At 41.0% G+C, this 24572-nt stretch overlaps 1 protein-coding gene and 1 long non-coding RNA gene across 2 annotated transcripts in view; one reads left to right on the top strand and one right to left on the bottom strand.

Moving 5' to 3' along the window:
- The first annotated feature begins 274 nt into the window (after positions 1-274).
- On the top strand, positions 275-11056 carry LOC115499093. Its single transcript, XR_004344346.1, has 4 exons — positions 275-344; positions 517-624; positions 1900-2015; positions 7631-11056. It is a non-coding gene; the product is annotated as an uncharacterized LOC115499093 (long non-coding RNA).
- A 2104-nt stretch (positions 11057-13160) lies between these two features.
- TEK (TEK receptor tyrosine kinase) overlaps positions 13161-24572 on the bottom strand; it is an 82937-nt gene continuing 71525 nt past the window's right edge. The window contains exons 10-16 of the mRNA XM_030292816.1: positions 24380-24570; positions 23716-23829; positions 19004-19074; positions 17906-17946; positions 16883-16979; positions 14952-15051; positions 13161-14165 (exon numbers count right to left, since the gene is read on the bottom strand). Coding sequence (XP_030148676.1) covers positions 14091-14165; positions 14952-15051; positions 16883-16979; positions 17906-17946; positions 19004-19074; positions 23716-23829; positions 24380-24570 — 689 coding nt within the window. The 3' untranslated portion in view covers positions 13161-14090. The remainder of the gene's footprint in view (positions 14166-14951; positions 15052-16882; positions 16980-17905; positions 17947-19003; positions 19075-23715; positions 23830-24379; positions 24571-24572) is intronic.

The following is a 24572-nucleotide window of genomic DNA, read 5'->3' as shown; positions in this document are numbered from 1 at the left end:
AAGAGAAGTAAGGGGGTGGAAGGTGTTCAGGACATTGGTAACTGTAATTCACCTTCAAAGTGCAACCCACAAGAACTCTGTTCCAGGAGTTGGTTTTTCCTGTTCAATATGAATATCCAAAAACATGACTACGGGGAGGAGTAACATCAAGTACTTGCACAGTGTCCTTACAGGTCTTGGAGGGTAAGATAAGACACATGCTCTGGGAGTGAGCCACTCTGCCTTATAAAGTTTGCCTGATTTGATTTTTATTTTTTGATTGGTTTGCAGTCCTCGGTGGCTCAGAAACACGGTACAGCTGTTGTGAAGGTGTCCTTGGCTCTGCCGGGTGTCAGGTCGCCAAGGTAGGGCTTGTCACCCAGACCGCTGCTTGTTTCAGAACCAGACTTGCTGCCTCCAGAGATGTGAAAGAATTTGAAAGGGTTAATTAAGCTAATTTTTAGTTGGTGAAATTTTTATGAGCTTAACGGTGCTTGCAGAAATAGCCGGTAATTTATTTGGCAATGTTTATTTCAGCTTCACGTTCATGACCAAAAGGAAAACCTAGAGGGCTTTGTGAAGACTTTTGTCAAGTCCCCGCCCCCCGACGGCAATCATGGTGTATTTGCTGTGAACTGTGAGGTGGTACGTCCGTGTTTTCTCTCTTACTGCAGTAATTACAACTGAATCCTTGTGGAGCACTTGGCACGGTGTGTGTAACATCACTTGGCTGGGCTTTCTCTTGAGGCCACATAGTTCTGCGTGTAATACACCGATCTTCAGAAGCAACTGAAGTGCAGGAGAGGTGACTTGGGGGAATTTCTGTACTTAGTAAGAAATGAGGCCAGGAACTGGTCCGTGGGTCTCTTTTTATTTATTAATTTTTCTTAATCTATCACCAGTGGTGCTTCTCCTGCTCAAATTGCTGAAATTGTGCGGGTGGAAAATGTTACAAATAATACTGTTATCCCCAGCATCAGCATAAAAACTTGAACGAATTTTCAGAAACTATTGTTTATAGAGGCAGCAAAATATTTATGGTGATTTTTCTTTATCTGAGAATCAATATGAGAAAGTAGGGAACAAACAGAACTGAATCATATGACCTGGGAAGCTTCACTGCTTTCCTTCTGTCACCCTGGAGCAGGTATAATGGATGTTTTACTCTGTCAAGTATGGGGTTAATAATCGTTCCACGGTAACAGTAAGAATCAGATACACTAAAATAAGGGAATGTACGTGGGACGTGTCAAACATCACATGAACGGTTGTCTCTACCAAGACATAAAGTTTTTATTCCCTCTATTATATTTGGAGAGCGGATTTTAGAGTGAATTACAATAAATAGAGAAGGACATTGTTCAGTTTCCAGCTTAGGTCTTCAACTGGAAACAATTCAGGCTGCTTCAGGCTTTGAAATAAAATATTAGCATGTTGTCCTCTCCAGTGCCACATTGATATTTATGGTAAAGTTTTTCTTTTTTTCATTCAACAAGAGCTATAACTGCATTAGCCAATATAATAACACTCAAGTTCTCAGTCACACTAGCCATATTTCGCATACTAAGTAGCCACCTGTGGCTAGTAGCTGCCATATTAGACAGCATAGCAGTAGAACATTTCATCATCACAGAAGGCTCTCCTGGATAGCACTGATCTCTAATGAAAGCAATTGTAAAGGCTAAGTCCAGAAAATGAAATTATTTTCTTAGCAGAAATATTACTAACATTAAGGAAAAAAATTAAAGCTTGGAACATCTTTTACAAGACTGTCAGATCCACTGACTGGCTTTTGCTAGTAAATCTGAATAATATGATTAAATTGTATGTTCTAGTTAGAAATACTCCTTTAAGATATCTTAGATGTTAAAATATGTTTACTCAATATGATATATGAGTTTAATATTTCCCCCTTGATAGTGCTACACAGCCAAAGGTTTGGAACTTACGCAAGTGACGGTGGTTGATCCCAGCCTTCAGGTGGTCTATGCTACATTTGTGAAACCAGATGAAGAAGTAATTGACTATAACACTAGGTACGGGTCATATAAAAGGGTTGTTTTTTTTTTTAATATGAAATTTATGGCTAAATTGGTTTCCATACAACACCCAGCATACCAAAAGGTGCCCTCCTCAATGCCCATCACCCACTTTCCCCTCTCCCACCCCCCTTCAACCCTCAGTTTATTCTCAGTTTTTAAGAGTCTCGTATGGCTTGGCTCCCTCCCTCTTTAACTTTTTTTTTCCTTCTCCTCCCCCATGGTCTTCTGTTAAGTTTCTCAGGATCCACATAAAAGGGTTGGTTTTTGAGACTGTAGAATATTCAACATGTAGTTTATGTGCATTTTAGCTTTGTACTTGTATTCATTTAGTGTTAGAGCATGAGTTACACTATTTGCCTTTAATTCATTGATTTGTTCAAGAACATTCATATTTTATTAAGTACTTGATAAAATTGTACAGACACTGTGATAGATCCCAGGTTACAACCCTAAATAAGAGACAAAGCTTCAGCCCTGTTGAATGTTGACATGTTGGAGTGGTAGGTAGGAGGTGAGAGAAGCACAAATAGTGAATAGATTTTCTTATTCATTCGTTTGTTAAATCATTAATCAGTTCCTTTTGAAAGTACCATATTATCTTCTTCCATTAGGTAAAAATTGTCATTAGATAAAATATCTGCAATCTTATAGACATGTCCCTGAGTATACATGGCTTTGATATGGTTTGCAAAGTAATAGTTCAGGGCAGATTCTCCTAATAATCATTATTATTAAAGTATGACCTATCTCTGACCCAAACTCAATGCTAACTTGAAATTGTACAGTATAGATGCATCTTTAATTTTTATAAACCTCAGATGAAACTCCAGTGATATGATTGATCAGTTAAATTTAGGTTTCCTTAAGGCTTATAAGCCATATAAAATGACATATTTGTATATTTAAAAATAAAATAGAAGGCACTGATCTGAATTCACTTTAGAATAAAAAGTGTTTATTATTGGTGGGATTATATTTATTCAATTTTAACAAATTCTCCAACACTACTTAAAATTACTTATTTATATGTGTGTGAGTATATATATATATATGATTTGTTTAGATATCTAAACGAATAGGACTTATCTATACACAGAGTATATATATCATATGGTATATATATACTATATAGAATTTATATAGTACACATAATATAATTGTAATAGTGTATATAGTAAAAAATCTTATATATATTATATATAAAGTATGTGTGTCATATAATGTGTATATGTCCATCATTTTAGAACACAACCAAAGTGGTCATGTAAGTTAAAAGCTGTTTTGATGATGAATTTTGAGAATATTTATAGATAATTCTAATAAACATTTTTTAATATAAAGTCCCTCACAGTTCATAAAAATGGTTGTATGCACAAAACTCAGGAAAAGTTATGATCAGAAAATATATTTTGTATACTAATCTTTCTCCTGACCTCATTGGATTTTTTTTCCTACTCATTTTGGCCATATCCTAATAGCCCTATTTTACTGTTGTTTTTTTTTTTCCAGCTGTATTGGGGTATATTGGCAAACAGAATTGTAAAATACTTACAGTTATCGTACTTTTATTGGTACTTATTCTTCCATGGCCTTAATGGAATCTTTCCTACCTGCTTTTTGGAACAGGTCAGGAAGTACTTGGGTAGTTATTGGTATTCATAGTGACAAAATGGTAACTAAAGGGTCTGCATTATAAATAAATATGGAGTCTCAAAACAACTTCAAATGCATTCAATGCCTTGCATTTTTTTAAAAACGGTTTTAAAATAAACCCAAGTACCCCTTGATAACTTCCTCTTAGTCCAAATATTTGATTAATTATCACATTCCCTAAGCTTGATGACTTGATGATGGAGTCAGGTATCTTTTTTTTTTTTTTAACTCAAAGTATAATTAGCACACATTATCAGTTTGAGGTGTACGACATAATGATTTGTCATTTGTATACATGTGAAATGTTCACCACAATAAGACTAGTTACCATCTGTCACTGTACAGAGTTTAAAACTCTTGTCAGAACTTGTAAGATTTACTTTGTTAGCAGCTTTGAAATTTACAACACTGTATTGATGATTGTAGTCCCAATGCTGTACATGACATCCCTTTGATTTATTTTATAAATGGAAATGTGTACCTCTTGATCTGCGTAATCTGTTTTTTCTACTTCCTACCACCTTCCCCTCTGGAAACCACAATTCTGTTCTCTATGAGTTTTGTTTGTTCATTTGTTTAGCCTTTAAGAGTCCATTTATAAGTGAAATCATATGGTGTTTGTCTTTCTCTGACTTATTTCACTTAGCCTAATACCATCTAGGTTCATCCATGTTGTCACACATGGCAAGATTCCATTCATTTTAATTTTTAATTTTTTTAAACATTTATTTATCCTTGAGAGACAAAGCATGAGTGGGGAGGGGCAGAGAGAGAGGGAGACACAGAATCCGAAGCAGGTTCCAGGTTCTGAGCTGTCAGCACAGAGTCCGATGAGGGGCTTGAACTTGTCAACTGCAAGATCATGACCCAAGCCGAAGTCGGATGCTCAACTGACTGAGCGCCCCAGGTGCCCCAATTTCATTCATTTTTAGAGCAAAGTGGTATCCCATTGCATATACCACATCATCTTATCAGTTAATCCATCAATGAATACTTAGGTTGTTTCCGTATCTCGGCTATTGAAAATAATGCTGCAATAAACATTGGAGTACGTACGTCTTTTCTTATTCTTCAGATAAATACCCATAAGTGTAATTAGTTGCTCATATGGTAGTTCTATTTTTAATTTTTTGAGGATGCTCCATATTTTTCATAGTGGCCACACAATTTATATTCCCACCAACAGTGAATGAATGTTCCTTTTTCTCCATATCTTTACCAATACCTGTTATCTTTTTGATAATAGCCATTCTAACAAGTCTGAGGCAATATCTCATGGTGGTTTTGATTTGCATTTCCCTGAAGATTAGTGATATTGAACATCCTTTCATGTGCCTGTTGGCCATCTGTATATCTTTGCAAAAATGTCTATTCAGATCCTATGCCTAATTTTAATTGGATTGTTTGGGATTTTTTTGTTGAGTTGTATGAATTCTATCTATTTCTTGGTTAGTTATTAACTCCTTACTGGATAAATGATGTGCAAATACCTTTTCCCATTCAGTATGTTATTTTGTTGATGGTATCTTCTACTGTGCAGAAGCCTTTTAGTTTCATATAGTCCCATTTGTTTATTTTTGCTATTGTTGCCATTGCTTTGGAGTCACAGCCAAAAAAAAAAAAATTCTGAAGCCAATGTCATGGAGATTTTTGCCTGTTCTCTTCTAGGAGTTTTGTGGTTGCTGGACTTATAGTTGATAACTTTTTAATTTTTGAGTATGGTATAAGATAATGCACTTTAATTCTTTAGCATGTGGCTGTCCAGTTTTCTCAGCACCATTTATTGAAGAAACTAACTTTTCTCCATTGGATATTCATTCCTTTTTTGTTATGTATTATTTAACCGTATGTACATGGGTTTATTTCTGGGCTTTATTCTGTTCCATTGATCTCTGCCTTTGTCTCTTGATCAGTACTAAACTGCTTTGATTACTATAACTTTGTAATACTGTTTGAAATCAGGAAGTGCGTTGCCTCTAACTTTGTTGTTCTTTTTCAAGATTGCTTTAGCTATTCAGGATTTTTTGTGGTTCCATAAACATTTTAAAATTGTTCTATTTCTGTGAAAAAATGCCATTGGAATTTTGATAGGGATTGCATTGAATCTGTAGACTGCTTTGGGTGATATGGAAATATGAACAATATTCTTCCAATCCATGAGCATGGAATACCTTTCCATATACTGTTGTCCTCTTCAATTTCTTTCATCAGTGTCTTAGTTTTCAGTGTACAGGTTTTTTACCTCCTTGATTAAAGTTATTCCTAGGTATTTTATTCTTTGTGATGCTTATATATGGGATTTTATTTATGAAATTTCATTGTTAGTGTAAAAAATGTAGATTTTTGTATATTGATTTTTGTACCCAGGAAATTTACTGAACTCATTTAGTCTATAAATTTTGTTGAATCTTTATATTTTCTATATAGAAAATCATGTCATCTGCAAATAGTGACAGTTTGACTTTACTTTGCAATTTGGATGCCTTTGATTTTTTCCTGCCTCATTGCTCTAAAACTTCCAATACTATATTAAATAAAAGTGGAGCCAGGTATGTTTTGTTTTTGACAGGAGACCATAATGTCAATATAAAATTTAAGTTCAAAATACCTTCCCAGTATTTTTATCATTTGCTTTTCTCCTAAATTGCAGTACAGCGTAGCAGTAGCCATGTTTCTGGACAGTTATCTAGAAAATGCTTCATGAAAGCCACTCGGGTAGGTTTTTTTGTTTTTTGTTTTTTTATTTTTAAATTTTTTTAATGTATTTTATTGGGTCCATTAAGCCATTAAGATTGGTAAGTGACTCTACAGATAAGACTGAGCCCAGAAGGTTAAGTAATTTTCTGAGAATCTGTGGAGGAAGTAAATAGCAGAGTCATAGACTAATTCAAGCATAGGTTATCTAGACTCTACCTAGGACTCCATTTGCTCTCCTATGCTACCCATATTTCATTTATAGGCTTTATATTTTTATTATTTGAGTATATTTGACATGCAGTGTTACATTAGCTTCTGGTGTAAAATGTGATTCAACATCTCTGTACGTGATACTATGCTCACAAGTGTAGCTAGCATCTATCACCATACAATGCTATTACAATATTATTGACTCTATTCCCTATGATATACTTTTCATCCCCATGGCTTAGTCATTCCATAACTACAAGTCTGTTTCTCCCATTCCCCTCTTGACATTTTTCCCATCTTCTTATCCCCGTTCCCTCTGGCAACCATCAATTTGGTCTAATTCTGCTTTTTGATTGTTCTTTAGTTTCCACATGTGAGTGAAATCTCAGACTGACTTATTTCATTTAGCATAATACCCTCTAGGTCCATCCATGTTGCCACATATGGCAAGATATCATTCTTTTTTAATGCTGCATACTATTCCTGTGTGTAGGGTGAGCGGTATCACATCTTCTTTATCCATTTAGCTATCAATGGACACTTAGATTACTTCCATGTCTTGGCTATTGTAGATAATGCTTTAATAAACATAGCGGTGTATATAGCTTTTTAAATTAGTGTTGTTGGTTTCTTTGGGTAAATAACCAGTAGTGGTATTATTGGATCATATGGTATTTCTACTTTTAATTTTTTGAGGACCCTCCATATTGCTTTCCACAGCAGCTTTTTTAGGCTTACTTTAATGGGAGATAGGTTACTTAACTAAATTGTAATGGACGAAACTGAGCCTCTACAAAGAGGAGCATTCAAAGGAACCCTGTGAACTTGGAATGCCTCCCGCCTTCCCAGCCTTACATAAATTAATCCGTATTATAAATTTTACTAGGTTACAAATATAACCTAGTGAAGGGGCAGCTGATGGTCATAAGTCAGATCTTTGTTTTGTTCAGTGAATGTTTCTCACATTGGGTCAGTAATGTGTTCTAACCATACCTGATGAAATCCAGTAAGTTACTTTCTTCTATGCATTATGTGTCTTATTGGGGCAGGTTTTCTGGTGTGGTCGAAGAGGACCTGAAGAACATCAAAACTTCAATCCGTGATGTCCAAGCCATCCTGTTGAACCTGTTCAGTGCTGACACTGTCTTAATTGGACACAGCTTTGAAAACAGTCTTTATGCTCTTAAGGTAAAGAAATACAGGCTTATACTTTTACAAAACAGTATGTGTTAAGATGGTAGTCATTATCATTGTTATCAGTGATTGTTGATTTGCCCCATTAACTAAGAAGAAAAGAACTGCTGTCCATGTTGATAACATAGTCCAACTATTATAAACCAGAAGCTGCAATATAAGACAGCTAAAGTCATTTGGTTCATCCAGATCAGAAAGTCCATTAATTATGATAAAACCAAAATCATTGTTTAACATCCTCTTTAATAATTGTCTTTAATACTCAAATGGGGAAGACTAAGTTTATCTAACAGGTTATTTTATTCACATCCTTAGAGACACTTTTTCATATTAAGTCAGGTAGGTTTATAGGTACGCTCAAAATCAAATGTCATGTTCATTTTTTTTGGCATGATCTACTTGAAAATCTCCCCTGTAATATACTTCAGGTTAAAATTATCTGTTCTTTGCTGTGTGTTCTAGAACAGGAGTCAGAACACTATGGCCCATGCTGGCCACCTAGTTTTTGCAAATATTGTTGTTAGACCCACTGCTCCCATTCACTTCTGTATCTTCTGTAGCTGCTTTCATGCTACAGTAGCACTGCTAAATAGTAGTAGCAGAGACTGTGTGGTCTCCAAGCTGAAAACATTCACAACTGGGCACTTAAAGACGGAGTTTGGTGGCCACCCCTGCTCTAGAACACTGGCATCCAATCAGCCTTTCTATATGTTCACTATCTACTATGGTAGATGGTAGCCACGTTTGGTTATTGAACATTTACAATATGTCTAATGTGACTGAGAAAATGATTTTTGCATTTTTTAGGTAGCCACATGTGGCTGGTGGCTTATCAGAGGGCACAGCACAGCTCTAGAACTTTGGAGACTCTAGAACTTTCAGCCACCCTAGGACTTACCTTCAGGCAAAGAAGGGCTAGTTCTTTTTTAGTGCAAGAATACCAGTAAGGCCATTTACATTTCATAGGTGGATGTCAGCCTTTTTCTATGTAAAGCTGGGATTCAAAGAATAGATATTTGTCTCAAATAGCATTGTTGTCTCTGCATGTGACAGATAATACTGGAATGTGCTTCCACTCAGACCCTGCCAAGCTGTGTGGAAAGAGAGGTGGGGACATAAATTTTCTGTAAGAACGCTCTTTCCAGGGATGTCCTTCCCTCACCTTCCATCACCTCAGTGACCTCACCTCTCAAACTGTTCAGGAGCCATCCTATTGCACCTGTCTCCCAGACCACACAATTTCTAGCCGTCATGATTCCTCATTGTGCTCAGTCTGTTTGTCCAGATAACTCCTGGATTTTCCTGTTTGTCTCTATTTCCACCACCACCTTTTATTTACTCAATACTCTGCAGCCAGGAACTGGTGTCTCGTTGGTAGTTGACACATTAAAGGAGAATTTAAGTGCTTCTAGCATGCTGAATGTTAAATCTCCAATTCCTCAGTTTTCAGTGGGTCTTTAAATTACTCTTGAGGCTAATCTTCTTGCATGCACCTTTCAAAAATGCAACTCTCCTAATGAATCCAAACTGTTTCTAGGCTCTGTTGTCTGACTGCTCTTCATCTATCCTATTTTCTGCTTTCTGAAACTTGTGTAAAATTTATTCACCATCTTAAATGTATAAGCACAGGAAATTTGGAACTAGACGGGACACAGTCCTTGTCCATGCCCCCTCCCCGGACACAGACAAGTAAACCACTAATCTGCGGTAGGACATGTGCTAGGTTGAGGTGTGCCCCCCTCAGCTGAGTCCCAAGGTGGTAGGGGCATGGCTTTGCATCTCCCCCCAGTCTTTGATGGACCCTCTCTGCCCTCATGCTGCCCCCTGGTGGTGCTCTCACAGTAGGAAAGTGGTTCCCAAAGTCTTAGATTTGATTTCTGGGTTCTCTACTAACTCCCTTCTTAATCTCTCAGAACTTCAGTTTTCTTGACTGTAAAGAAGGGACAAAAGGTCTACCTCATTGAGTTACTCTGCAAGTTGTAATGGATATTCCATGTAGCATGCTTAGTCACTGTTACATCATAACTGCTTCATGTTACTTGCTTTTGTAGCATAACTCTGCTGCTACCATTGTTGCTGCTATCTATATGGTTACTCATTGGGAAAATCTCTGATAGGATTTTCTCTTTCTTTTGACAGTTAATTCACACTTCAGTTGTGGACACAACAGTTCTGTTTCCTCATCGACTAGGCTTGCCTCACAAAAGATCCCTTAAGAGTCTGGTGGCTGACTACCTACAGAGGATTATTCAGGATGATGGTAAGAGCCTGTTTGCTAATGATAAATACCAGGACCCTACGTCTGACTTAAGTAAACAAACCATGTGATTGATGGTAAAAGTTCTGCCCTCTGAAATGCTTAAGGTAGGTTCTTATTCATGGATTCTCTCCTATAGTGGAAAGACTTGTACCTGCTTATGTGAAAGCTTGTAAAAAGCCAATGCCCACTGCCAGGTATAGTCCTGGATCTTCCACAGGCATCAAAACAGCAGCTATACAGAAAATGATGGCCAGATAATTGTTGGGCAAATTGCCTGGCCTTTGAATTCATGTATAAAACTTCTTTTGGTGTGGAGATCGAATTCCATTCTAAATTTTGCTGTGTACCCCTTTTCATATAGGCTTTTCATTAAATGAGGTTATGAAATTCACTGGGTTCAGGTTATCTCACCCAGAGTAAATGGTGTGTTGTTAGAAGAAGTATAGCTCAAATTCAATACATGCATTATATGTGCACTTGACTTCTACTCAATTAGTGTATCTTGCTCCCAGAACATTTTCTGGGTTTGCTGATGATTAACTTGTCTAATGTTGGGTGTATTTCAAGTACAAGTGTAGCAACCACCTCCCTTGTTAGTGGCATTGCTGTATGCACAGTTGAGCAGTGCATGCCTTGGAATAGGTCAGTTACTCAACACCTTCATGCCCATATAGTTTCCTCTTACGTACAATACAGAAGTGTAAGAAAATTAATTCTGAGCATGTTAAAATTTGTTACAATGCTATGTTTCTAAAGATACCTAAGATACGGGAAGCCCTTCTGATCATGTCATGAATTGTACAAAATACATATTGTACCCCTATGGTCTTTTTCTTTCATTCTTTGTCTGTGAGACACTAATACAATCTCAAAGTGGATCTTTACCTGCTTTGTTAAAAATACATCTCAAAGAGCTCCTACAAAATTCTATTATAAAATGTGTTCTATTGCAATCCATCTTAAGCCTTACACATGAAAATATTTCACTTAAAAAATAGCTTATATAAAAGTACAGATATTTTGTTTTGTTTTTTCAGAATTTTTCAGAATAACACAAATGAAAAATACACCCACTATTTTAGAAGTGCTAGTATGATTTTTCTCATTTAATCTCATACATTTATTATCCTCATCAGAACTATAGACTTTATATTTTGGGTAAATTTCATCCACTCTTTTAAATCATGTACTCTTGTATCTGAGGTCATTCTTTGTGTAGACAGTTCTACTTCTCCTCACAGACTGTTTTTTACTCCTTGCTGGATCTCTTTTTGTAATGCCTTCCCCTTTGTTACCTTCCCTCTGGACCTTCTTTCCAGAGAGAGAGCACCCATGAGCTATCTAGTCACAGCAAAGCAGTCACCATGCGAGGACAGGCTACATAGGAAAAGGGAGATGTTTGCTAATCTAGACTTATGTACAACATTTACAAAGCAAACAAAATACCATTTTGCTAAGTGACCAGTCTTAATTTTTTATAAACATTAACTCCAGGCTTTGTTTTGAGAACAGCTGTGGGTGATATCATGGGTACAGTCATTGTCTAACACATTGTTTTATATTCTGTACTACTTGGAGGTCACAATTCAATTGACAATGCAACTGCCTGCATGGAACTGGTCCTCTGGAAGGTAAAAGAAGACCTGAAAGGAAGGAAGTAATCATTTTGTCTGACAAGATCTGCAATCCCTGCCTTGTTGTGTCAGTGACCCCTCTGGCCTCTGCTGCTGCCAGTAGAGTTTGGTCTATGATGGCATGAAGTTTCTTGACCTTTTTCTTCAAAGAGGAGAAAGGAAAGCGCTGTTGAGGTTTATTTATTACATTTTAAAGGCTAAATTTCCATAGTTTATTTCTTAAGTTATGATTGCTGAGGGGAGAATGGTTAATGGGTAAATTAAAGTTGGTTTGTTTTGAATTTTCGGTTCCTCTTCATTGATAGTGAGTAACAATGGTTTCAAGTTGAAGCAATGAGTCCGTGACTTCCATCAAGGTCATGTCTGAGGTTGCATACATTTCTTTTTCTCTCTCAATACCTAAAACCGTCTTTACCTAATACACAGACTTTTTTTTAGGTCTCATATATGTAGAATAGGTTTTCCTCACAAAGTAAACGTAAATTTTCAGTGTCTAACAAAAAGATTTAGGTCTTTTGGCTGATGCATTATGTGTTTTTATTCTAACTGCTGTAATGTTACCTGATTTTAATTCATAACCACTCCTTTTTCTAAGGCAGTGTCCTGTGGGTCCCCCAAACGTACCATGCTCTAACCTGTGTTCCTAATATTGGAATTGGCTGAATTCCTTTGAGGAGTTAGCTCCTCCTTGCTTAATTGCTTTTTGATGTGGAAACTACACGACATAACTCAGTTTGATTACCCTTAAGGATGAACCTTCAATATTAATGTTGCTAAAATGCTGCAAAATGACAAAGGTTTCTTTGCCGATGATACAGGTGCATCTGAGTAATCAGTAGTGAGACCTGAGTGCCAGAAGGACCTCAGGTGCCTGTGACGACAGGCCCTCAAACATACTGCAGGTTTGCTGCCTTGGCATTTTGAGTTACAAATAATTATCACTGAACATCTTTTTCTTACTATCACAAGTACTTCTTCGCCATGTCTCTTTTCATGTACTTGACATGAAATAAAATAATTCAAATTTTGGATACTATGAATTTGAGTAATACGTAATTAAGAAGGTCAAACTATTACAGGGGGAAAAAACCTTAACGTTTGTTCCAAAGCCATATGAAAAATGTGAAGATCTTATTTACATTTTCAGATCATCCTTGTTGTGGTTCATTTCCACATCCTATACATTCAAGCTAGCAGTTGTCAGGAGTATCTCTACAGCATTTGGGTAAAAAGCAAAAGAAACTATTGGGACTCATTATCAAGGGCTCTTCATTTAAGTTCTCAGTTGGAGGTATATGGCCCTGGCAAGAAAATGAACTAGACACAACACTTCTCGATGTTTCCAATCCTGGGAGCTTGCGAGCCCCTGTCTGGCCGAGTACCCACCTGCTGCTCTACGTGGATCTTACTGACAAGTTCAAGGAGGATAACTTTAAAGTATAATAAAGATGTTTGTCAATACCTATGAGAAACATTCCCGGACGAAAAGTGGGTAGGCAAGACATTTATTCACTTACTGTATGACCTCAGTGCAACATGTGCCTACGGTATAAACTGTAAACTCACAACTGATCAACACTGAAACTTTACAACGTGCAATACATGTAGGGATGTTCAGTTGATACAAATGTCACATGTCTCCCAAGTGGAACTCCAGACTTCCTACTTCAGTTTCTTAAAACACACAAATCCATGTTACCAGAGAAACTAAAACCAAATCTCATTAATTTATCAAACTTGTACTTCTCTAAAGATTCTTAGACTTGTATGGAATGAGATTGAAGCTTACTTTTAGGTGTTAGCATTCTGGATTGACTGGGGGGGTCTGGAAACACATGATGAAGTTGACAAATGACCAAGTGAAAGTGGGATGGCTTCTATACACGAGGGAGAAAGTTAAGAGATGGACAGCAGGATCTCTTTTAGATGTTAACCTCTATCCTGATAGAACTAACCTATTTCCCCCACTTTTCTTACCCAGCCTATCAGGGCCGGTGTTTGGTTTACTAACAAGATCTTTCTTCTACAGAGCCAAAGATTTTATAGCATTCACTATGAAGGTAAATATCAAAAATACCTAGGATGATAATGAGTTATGCATTATAGTAATTGTACTCACACACCTTCCTGTAAAGTCCATATTTTTAGAAAAATATATTATTGCATATGAAACCACAAACAGGCATTCTGATTTCAGCACATTCTTACTCGAAACAGTATATACAGTCCTATGAGAGTCAAAGTGTACTATAGATTCACACACACGGGTTTTTGTGGTAAAGTCCCAGACACACAGCAATATATGTACATGTTTATGTTCTAGGTCACCTCTCTTGGCACAGTCTTGCTGGCTTGCTTGGCATCAAGGGTCTGTCATGCCAGTGGAGGGGAGACAGAACATACAGGTGGGTGGGCTTGGTCCTAGGCTGCCTCCTCAGCCGAGCAGTCGATCCCTGCGTAGGCAAACTTCTCATAAAGCGTGGTGTTCACGTAAGTCTACAAGAGCAAGAGTGGGTCAGAGACACAGGCTCCCCCGGTACTGCCTCTGCACGTGGCACTTACAGTCATACCCCAGCTCCCTTCATGTGGTTCAAGGACTAGGTACCTGGGGGACATTTTTCGGTCTTAAGTTCCCATGTTGTATTTGACAACTTTCTTCCTGAAATGCATCCCTCGACCTCAGCAGGTAAGATTTCACCCTGTCTCTCTCTCCAGGCCACTCTCTGCTGTCCCTCCGGAGATGTCCCATTCTCTACAGATACTTTCTCTGTCCCCATCCCTGTGGGTGACCGCCCTCCCCCCCCATCTCTGGTTTAATTACCACTTGCATTGTGGTAACCTGCCATCCATTTCCTTAACCTAGACTTGCCTTTTCAACCTCAGATCAGTATAGCCGACCACCTGCTGGACATTCTGATAGACTTCCTGCCCCTCCCCACAGAAACTGGACACCAGGCTCCACTACTACTGGCTGTGTGTCCTTGGACACATCACTTTCACCTCTTTGTGTATATTTCTTCTACAAAATTGAATGATCAGGCCACATTACTCAAGAGGCTCACAAGCTAATTCTGTTCTACCACATGTGACTCTCTTTTACAGAAATGTTACCACCTCTGAAATTGTAACTTCCTCAAAGTTAGTGGCCACATTTTTTATGTCCCTCTAATACCAAGGGCTATGGCCCAGAAGTACTTGGTGACTTGTATCAGCCATTTTTTTAACCATACAGGGCACATGAGGAATTCTGACTCAAGAGCCTGCCCTGAGCCCCACGCTCACCTTGCGTTCTTCTAACATCCTGTTTAAGGACACCAATATCTGGGCAAATGACGGCCTCTCATAAGGCTTCTCCCGCCAGCACTGTCTCATTAGATCATACCTTTGGAAACAAAGAGTTATCCAGTTAACTCTGTGCTTCAGTCCTGGGCATGGCCCGGTGTGGGGTATGGAAAACAGAGAAAGTAGCCATTCAACACATGGTCATTACACTTGACTGGCAGCACAGGGTACAGCACTGAGTTTTGATCCAGCCTCCCACTTCCCTCAAGACCCCCTTTCTTCTGCCAGCAAATCTAGTGCCTCCGCTGAGTACCATTCCCGCAGGATCTTGGTCTCACCTCTTCTGATTATCTGGAAAGAACTGAGTCATGTGTCTAGGATAGCATGTCCCTTGGAATACTGTGTCTCTCAAAGTGTTATTTTAAAAAAAAAATGGCTCCATACTCTAATAAATTTGCCAACTTCCACATTGCATCTCCCTCTAAGGGATTAGCAGAGCAAACTCTTGAGAAGTCTTGCCATTTAAACAAAAAACCTGTTTAACCTAACATGGAATTTCCCAAGGTGACCACAGAACTCCTTCCCCCTTCTATCACTTCTTTACCTCTTGCACGTGCATGAACACAGTCTGGGAAGCACTGATCTAAGACAGTACTCTCCCAAATGTGGTCAGAACCACTTGCGTTATTAAAATGCAGATTCCTGGCAGTGCCCTCCTCCCTCCCCCCAGGGCTACAGAACCAATGTCTGACTGGGCTCAAATTTTCACACTTGGAACAAATGCCTCAGGGGAACCTTATGTGCACAGAAGGCTATCAACCTAGCATGGTCTAGGTTTATGGCCTCTTGTATCAGTACCATAATTAATAGCACTCTTTCTTAGAAATGGCTCAGTTTGGACAATAAATTCTTTGCTGAACCTAGAGCCTTGTGCTTTCACATCATGCCAGTTAGGCAGCAGCTAACTCAGTTTTGAGAATGGTGGTTTCACAAAAGCTAATCATTCTTCCCCTGGGTATAATTCTTACTCCTAGAAAACAATCCTTGCAGAAGCAAGATTCTATGACCAAAAAAAAACCAAAAAAAAACCAAAAAAAAAAACAAAACAATCTTCCTACTATCACAGCCTAAAATCTCTGTCCCCAAAGTTAGTCTCAAGGTTTCATGCATTTACTCATGAAGAGTCTCATGAATTGATTTCAGATCTTTTCTGCATTTTTTGCCTTTCATTTCAACCTTCCTGATAATCATCACCTTAAATTCCTCCTGGATTTCTGTGCCTAGGAAGCTCTCAATTCCCTGCCCATTACAGAATGGTATTAGTTTAAGGAACTCCCCTTCTTTTTTGGAGGGGGGGGCAGTATGTAGGATCTCAATGTGTGTGCATGTACAGGTATACATATACGCATGTGTGTATGAATCAGGTACCCCCTTCATTAGTATCAGTCTGTCCAAGAAACACACAGAGGAAGGTTAAGATAAAATGGCCCTAAGGTGCGGGGCGCCTGGGTGGCTCATTTGGTTAAGTGTCTGACTCAATTTCAGCTCAGATTATCATGTTTCAGTTTGTGAGATTAAGCCCCGTGTCAGGCTCTGCGCTAACAGTGTGGAACCTGCTTGGGATTCTCTCTCCCTCTCTCTCTGCACCCCCTCCACTCACTCTCTCTCTCAAAGTAGACTTTTTAATTTTTTTTGTAATGTTTATTTCTTTTTGAGAGGAAGAGACACAGTGCAAGCAGGGGAGGGGCAGAGAGAGAGAGAGGGAGACACGAAATCTGAAGCAGGCTCTGAGCTGTCAGCACAGATCCGGATGCAGGGCTCGAACCCACAAGCCGTGAGATCACGACCTGAGCCAGTCGGATGCTTAACTGACTGAGCCACCCAGGCACCCCTGAATAGACATTTGTTTAAATGGCCCCAGGCTGACTTACACCTCGTCATCACAGTTTAGAGGCTTCTCCAGTCTGTAGCCCTGGGGCAGCTTCTCGTACAGCTCTGCACATGTCATCCCGCAGTAAGGAGTGCCACCTGCAAGACAGGAAACCGGGTTGCCCTGAGCCCCTCTGGGGTGGAGCTCAGCGTCTCCTGCCCCAGGCCCCTCAAGCCCAGAGACTGGGATAGAGACAGGGTGTGTCAAGAGAAGACACAAAATCAGCAAGATCTTCCTGTCTGAGCAAACCCACCACACATCACAGCTGGACATAAGCCCCAATCTGCATGACAGTGTGGCCATTCCGTCGGCAGACAGATCCAGAAGGCGGCTCCTTGTTTCCCGCACTGTTTCTCTTCCCTGAGTTCACCTGCACACGAGTCCTCTACTGTACTAATGGGATGTATCTTTGTCCTATTTGGAAGTCCTCGGTCGGGTTTATACAATTCCAATTTTATCTACAATCGGTACTGCCCAATTTTAATTCTAAAAATACATATTTAATATAGAAAACTTGGAAAATACAAAAACGCATGAAGCAAGCAAGCAATATTTGTAGTGCTCTCCTGCAGACTCCTTCCAGGTTTTTCATGTGTAACATGTATAACATTTATAAAATGGGATCACCGTGTAAGGAAGTTTCTGGGTTTTGGCATGCATGTTTTCACATGCTATTAAATGGTCTTCAAAAATGACTTTTCACGGCTGTGTAACATATCATCTTAAAGTTGTAGAAGTGAACTTATAACAGTTCTGTGACACCTCTGTACAAAGACAACCTATGATGAAGTTCACAGCCACCAGGTTGTTAGTACTAAATATGACATTAGACACAGGGCTCTCAAAAAGAGAAACATGGGAATAAACACACTCATACATGGAAACCCATCAAGTTCTATGTCCCAGTCCCATCTAGTGGTGCCCCAGAAAGACGGCACCCGTGGGATCCCACAGTGAGGGAGAATGGGAGGGGTCCACTCCCATTGCCTGGAGTCTCACCTAGTAGATAAACATAGATACTCACCTAAGCTAACGATCTCCCATAGGAGCACTCCATAGGACCATCTGCAGGAGACACAGTAGGGAAACCAATAATCAACAAACAGGTTGACCCGTCAATCTCCTGCCTCAAAAGTCAGGGTGACTGATGCTTTGCCAGAAAAGGAAATGTTAAATGTGTGCTCCCCAGGACAGGGTCTTGTACGTGGCCTGTGCTGACCTCCTCTTAGGCCAAGGGAAGGATCCTAACGGGGAAACGTTAGGGAAACGTGTGAGAACGCCCACTCACTTTAGGTGGAGAACATGAGCTGGTACTGGGGAAAGCAGGTGCAATTCTAAGCCAACAGACTGGACTTAAATCCAGGCTCGGCCGCCTGATACTCGTGTCACCTGGGACAAGTTACTGAACCTCTGGAGGCCTCTTCGTGTCTTCTGCAAGTGGGAACACCAATTGCCGCCTCAAAGTTATGCAGAGACGATGGAAGAGAACATACAAAAGGCACCTTGCATGCAGTGAGGAAGCAGTGCTTGCCAGCCCCCTGCCCTTCCCCTGGCATAAGCTAAACTCCCTGGACAAGTCATCTCAAGCCCCGGGGCCTCAGTGTTTCCTCCCATCAATGGGGGGGTGGGGGGGGGGAGCGGAAATGGCCTAAGTTTCACTCCCAACCCTTCCTTCACCACCAGCCTGAGACTTGTCTCTCCTGGCTGTGAGCAGACATGGGCCCTTGATCTGGCCTGCCTTTTTCCCCAGCCACATGTGACCCCCCAGCAGCTATTGTGAACTGCCCCTCACTGTTCTGGGTCCTGTATGCTGAGGTCAGTCTGGGAGGTGGAGCGGCAGGAATGCTCCATATGCCCCTTGCTCCTCTGGAGATGGAGAATTCACCACTTCTCCTTGACGGGCAGAAGGACACCCACAGCCTGTCACCAGGGATCTTACATTACACCCTGAATACTGTCTACTCTGAAGCTTATTTCATAGACTCCAAATTTATTTCTCGGGATTACTGACTACTTTTGTTCCACAGATGGACATAACAGTCCTACTTTGCTTTAAGACTCTGTCAGATGCTTATTTTTCTGGGAGAAAAAAAAATCCCTCAACAATAAAAGGCTTACTCACACATCACTGTTGGTTGTATACACACTGTAATTTAGCGACTCGATTGCCATCCAGCGCACCGGGAGCCTTCCCTGGAGAGAACAAAGTGAGATGCCACTTAGGCACAACAGGGACCCTTCCCCAGGCACACAGCTTGCCCGGAGCTGTGGTTCACTCAAGCCCACAGGGAAGTGTGTTTGGGATTCCCCACACGTAAGATACAGCACAGTCAGGAGCTGCTGTTTGTGTATGTCCCATGTACAAGAGCGTTCTCAAACCCAAAGATGTGCAAGGAGTATAAACCCCGCTGACCTCAAAGAGTCCCTACCACTGTTTTGTATAAAGAAAAATAACATGTGTGGGTATGTGTGTGTGGATGGGCATGTGCATTTTTGGTAGGCATTTCATTGATTCACTTTGTGGCTCTCAGAGGCACTCAGAGCTTTGAAAAGGGAGAGAGGCATCAGGGAAATGGAGAATCAAAGTGTAGTGTGGGAAAGGCTCAGGTGATACGAGGTGGCCAACCATGCCTGGAAGAGACGGGGAGGACTTTCAGACAAGGGGACACGTGAGCTCGGTTCTGTATGTGTAGGTGTCCTCAGGTGGGTCGGGGAGAGAAGAGCCTTTCCAACCAAAGGGAACATTGTGCATACACATTAGTGGGGGAGGAGGATATAACCTCCCATCAATGCAGTTTACAATGGGTTTGAAGATGGGATGACACGCAATCATTTGCCCTTTGGGGGCCAAGTGCTGACTCCACCCAGGTTGTCCTTTTTTTTTTTTTTTTTTTTTTTCGTTGATTCATTTTTGAGAGACAGAAACAGAGTGTGGGTGGGGGAGGGGCAGAGAGAGGGAGAGACTGAATCCAAAGCAGGCTCTAGGCTCCGAGCTGTCAGCACAGAGCCGGATGCAGGGCTCAAACCTACAGACCACAAGATCATGACCTGAGCTGAAGTCAGACGCTCAACTGACTGAGCCACCCAGGTGCCCCAAAGTTGTCCCCATTTCTTTAAGTCCAGCCTGGGGAAAATGACTGGACATTGGGAAGTTTGGCTTCTAAGTTTTATTCCTAGTTTCACTGTGATTTTGGGCTCCCTTCCCATCAACCCCAGGAATCATATAAGCCCTACTGAGAGGGACTTCTCCCCCAGGAATTTGTCAAGCTCTAATAGCAGCGTTTCAGCTGCGGCAAGCCAGGAAGTAAGACAACATCAAGAGTATTTGGGGGTCTTCTCAGTTCCCCTGAAATAGGAGAAGGCATTCTCCCAGACCCATCTTGAGATCATCTTGAGATCAGCCATGCCCTGGGCCCCAACTCTAGACCTGAAGGTGCCACTGTCTCCTAGGTCTTTGTGAAGTGGAGATATTCTGAAGCCCGTTCTGACCCTAAGTCCCGATTGGTACTTTAAGATTCAGTTATAAAACTACCCCTTTGCAAACCTACCTCTTGTGCTCCTCAATATTCACTCCATGCCCACCTCACCTCCGGGCACACCTGTTATTCTAGGCTTTTCCCCCCCTCCACAGGAATGGAAAGAGTCATCGACATTTTCTGTCTTGTCTTTGCTTTTATGTACCTGCTAGCTTCTGACCTCATGCCTCCAAATTACTAATTTCCACGTGCACTTTATTATTCTTGTTTGATTTCTTTTGGGTCTGTCCATTTCAATCTGTCACTCCTGCTCTCCCACCTGAGTTCAGGCCACCATCATCTGTTACCTGATGACAACCTCTTAATTGATCTTCTTGCTTTAGAGGTTCAGTCCCTAAGGATCAGTTCTCTGCACCACAGCCAGATTAATGGCTCAAAATGGCAAATCCAAACACGTGGTTCCTTTTTTAAAAAGTTCTTCAATGTCCTTATTGTCCCAAGATCTTAATTCCTTAGCTGAGTCCAAAATTTTTAGCTGGAATTCAAAAATCTTCAATAAAACGGTATCCCTGTGGGGCGTGTGGTTGGCTCAATTGGTTAAGAGTCTGACTTCAGCTCAGGTCATGATCTTGTGGGTTCTGGCTCCACATGGGGCTCGCTGATCTCAGTGTAGAGCCTGCTTCAGATCCTCTTCCTTTCTCTCTCTTTTCCCCTCCACCCCTGCCCCTCTCTCTCTCAAAAATAAACTTAAAAAAAAAAAAAAAGACCTTATCCTTGATTCCTCCTCCCATCTTGAATTGTAACTCTCCCTCTTTTTTGCATTATGCTCCAGCCATATTGAATTACTTGTCCCCCAAATGTTTCCTACCTTCCTTTGTCTCTAGGCTTTTACATGTACTGCACCCTCCAATTCATTCTCATATCTCCCATATCTATTTAACATTTGTAAAACACAAGAGTTAGCCTCCTCCACGGAGCCCTTCTTGATTGCCCACAGGCTCAGTTCAGTGTGCTTCCTCTGTGTCCCCATGTGCATTTCTCCTCTGTGCTTTCTTTGCCGTCAGCACTTATCAACTGCTTTTCATTATTAATCAACTGTTTTTCATTATTAATGAACTGTTATTTATTATGCATCTGAGCTACTTAAAGGTGGAGGCTGTCCCAATTTATGTCACCCCCAAACCTAGCACAGACATGAAACACTGTAGTCATAAAGACATTGATGAGAGGGGATGCATCTATCAATGGTAATAAAGCCCCAAATCACTTAGTATGTTAGCTTGCAACACTTCCAATATTAGCATCGCCTGGGGGACTTAAACAAAAAAAAAAAAACAACCAACCAACCACAAACTGATGTAGGAGCCCCACCCCAGGACAACAGAATCAGAGTATATAAGTATGTATATAGTATTTAAGCAGTAGGACTCAGCATCAGTATTTTTTGAAAGCTCCCCAGATGATTCTGAGGGGCAGCTGGAGTGCAAAATCTCAAATTTAAACAATAGTCCAGAGACAGTAGCCACTCTGCCCTCTGGTGGTAACTTGCCACACTGCACCCCTCTTGCAGGGAGCTGGCTTCCCTCCATTCCCTCTCCTTTCCCGTGCCTGAGGGCTAATGTCTTTCCTCCCAGACCCCATGCTGCTGCAGGACACTTCTCCCAGCCACTTCCAGCAGACACAGTTACGTTCTGACCCATCTAAGTGCTCTGCCCCCCTAAGCATTCCTCTTGAGCTCTCCAAGACTGCAGAAATCACTGCCCTTTATGAAATGCCAAGCAAACCATCATTCTCCCCGGGCATCTGAGGACACCATCCAAATAAAATATGTAGGTTGTGGGGCTAAATTATGTCAGTGCCTCCACCCCCTCACTCCGGGCACCACAGCCCCCAAACACCAAAGAGAAGCAAGGAAAGGTTCTCTGTGAGGGAGATAGCAAGCTTCAGGTGGCCTAGGGGGAGAAGGAGTAAATGGGTGAGTGGTGGGTCCTGCTTCTTTAAGACAAACCCCACCCCTCTGCTGAGAAACATCTGCTTGGAGTGAGGCAAATTCAGAAAAGCTTAGAGAAAAAAGTATTGTGTGCCTAGGAGTCAACCCTCAGGGAGGTGCCCAAGGCTTCTGGAAGGTGTTGATGTTGATAAGCATCCAAGACCCCACTGGATGTGTGTGAGGTCTCTAAGAGCCAAAGAGGCCCCACCTCAAACCCTTATCAGAAAGGGAACTGGAAAGATCCAAAATAGTTATGTTCACTGTGATAGTAGCTATATAAAAATATGTATGTTTGTGCAAGGCAAGAAGTAAAAAATGAAAAATAAAATGTGTTAAGGTAGTGAACTGTGGGTCATTTCCTTTTCAAAACATTCTTGAATATTGTTTCTGTTATCTTGTCAGTCAGTAAAATAAGCATTTTTTTAAAAAGAACCTAAAAAAGAGGGTAACTACAGAAGCCTGAGCCTTGCCGAGGCGATTGTTACCCACAAAAGCAAAGGGACCGTGTGAAAACCGCAGGATTCCCAGGAAATCTTAGCCAGAGTAATGTCCACCAGACCTGGGAAAGGGGGAGCCATACCACTGGGGTAGGGCCACCAAACACATGTGATGATGCAGGATTTGTTAGCTCCAAGGCCCTGAACGTGCCAGCCCACCCTGGGAAAGCAGAGGGTGGCGCCATGATGTTGTTGTTACATCCCCGGAAGGGAGGGGCATTTCCAGGGAGCTATGACAGGCAACGAAAGCTGACTGAGTCCAGCTTCTCTCCTTCCATGGTGAGGTTCTCCTGGGATCTTTACTTGAAGATTAAATGTTACTGTTTGGGAGAGGAGGTGTCATCAGCAGAATGTGGATTCGACGTAGGCTTGGAGAGGGAGTGGAGAACTTTTGGCAAAGAGGGAAATCTTCTGTGGCCTTAGAAGTTAGGGATTTCTGTACAGAGCCTCTTTGTGAGGTAGGAACCTTATTAATTTCTTTCCTTTAGATTTGGAAAGTATGTTAGATGTCTTTTTTGTCCCTCCTATGCTTGCTGTACATGAAAGGGGTTTGAGGGAGCTCCTCAGAGGTTTCTGAGTGAGACACTTAGGGGTCCTGCCTGGATGTAGACTGACCCCTGTACCATGAGGCTTGCATGTTCAATCACTTGGCCACATGTGACAGCGGCTTCTTCAGTGGCAAATACAGAGCCTTCAGTCATTTTAGCAATCAAACCTCAGAAAGGATGTTTGCCTGGCCAGGGCACTACTTACTGGGGTACCCAGCCAGATGCCTGAGTCACCAAAGAACAATGGCATCCAAGAGAAGGGCCATCGGGAGAAGGAGGGTGTCCTGGGGAGGATGTCCTCAGTGTCTGTGTTCTGAACTTACCATTGTCTTCTTCACATATACTTCTTGACCTCGGGACAATCCAAAATCTGCTATTTTGGCTACATAGTTTTCACCAACTAAAATGTTCCTGGCAGCCAGATCCCTGTGGATAAACTGAAATTTAAAGAAAAAAAAAAACATCGTTTGCTTTTTTCACTTCATTCTGCTGGCACAAGGCCACTGCGGTCAGACCTTTGGGAAATAGAGAAGAGAGGAACCCAATTCCCTTAAAGTTCCTCTCTAATATCCTCAGTGGATTTGGCCAAATGACCCATCATGTTTTGGGAGAAGCATTTCAGGGGAAAAAAAAAAGAAGAAAAAAAGAAAGAAAAGAAAAGAAAAAAAAAAAACCCCAGGTCATTAAATCTTCCTGCTGCAGTCCAAGTCCTCTGCTATCATGCATTATTTGGATCCAAATGAAGCTAAGATCAGTTCAGCCTCCTCATCAAATACACATGCTGAGATTCACTAAATACAGTTCTTGTCAGTGTCTGGCATTAACTTCTATATAAACAGAATAGTAACAAAGAGATTAAAATTAGGACAATCATAAGAGGAATTAAAGGGGGGAAGTTGACTAGAAAAATGTATAAATTTAGCTCAACTCTGAGTCCAGAGAGAATTTCAAAGGAAAGATGTCCAAAGCAAGGTCCTCACCACACACCTGTTTCTGGCTCAAGTAGTCCATGCCACGGGCCACATCTGCTGCAAAATGGAGAAGCTGCTGGGAGGACAGCGTGGAGGCGGTGCTGTTGGCAATGGCAAAGGCAGGATCGGTCTCCAGCACTCGGCTCTTGCGCAGGAAGTCCAGAAGGTTTCCGTGGGGAGCGTATTCGATGGCCAGGTACAGGTAGCCT

Source organism: Lynx canadensis, chromosome D4, assembly GCF_007474595.2.
Source record: "Lynx canadensis isolate LIC74 chromosome D4, mLynCan4.pri.v2, whole genome shotgun sequence".
In the NCBI taxonomy this organism is placed as follows: domain Eukaryota; kingdom Metazoa; phylum Chordata; class Mammalia; order Carnivora; family Felidae; genus Lynx; species Lynx canadensis.
The sequence above is the reverse complement of the archived record's forward strand: the minus strand, read 5'-3'. Positions and strand labels throughout refer to the sequence as shown.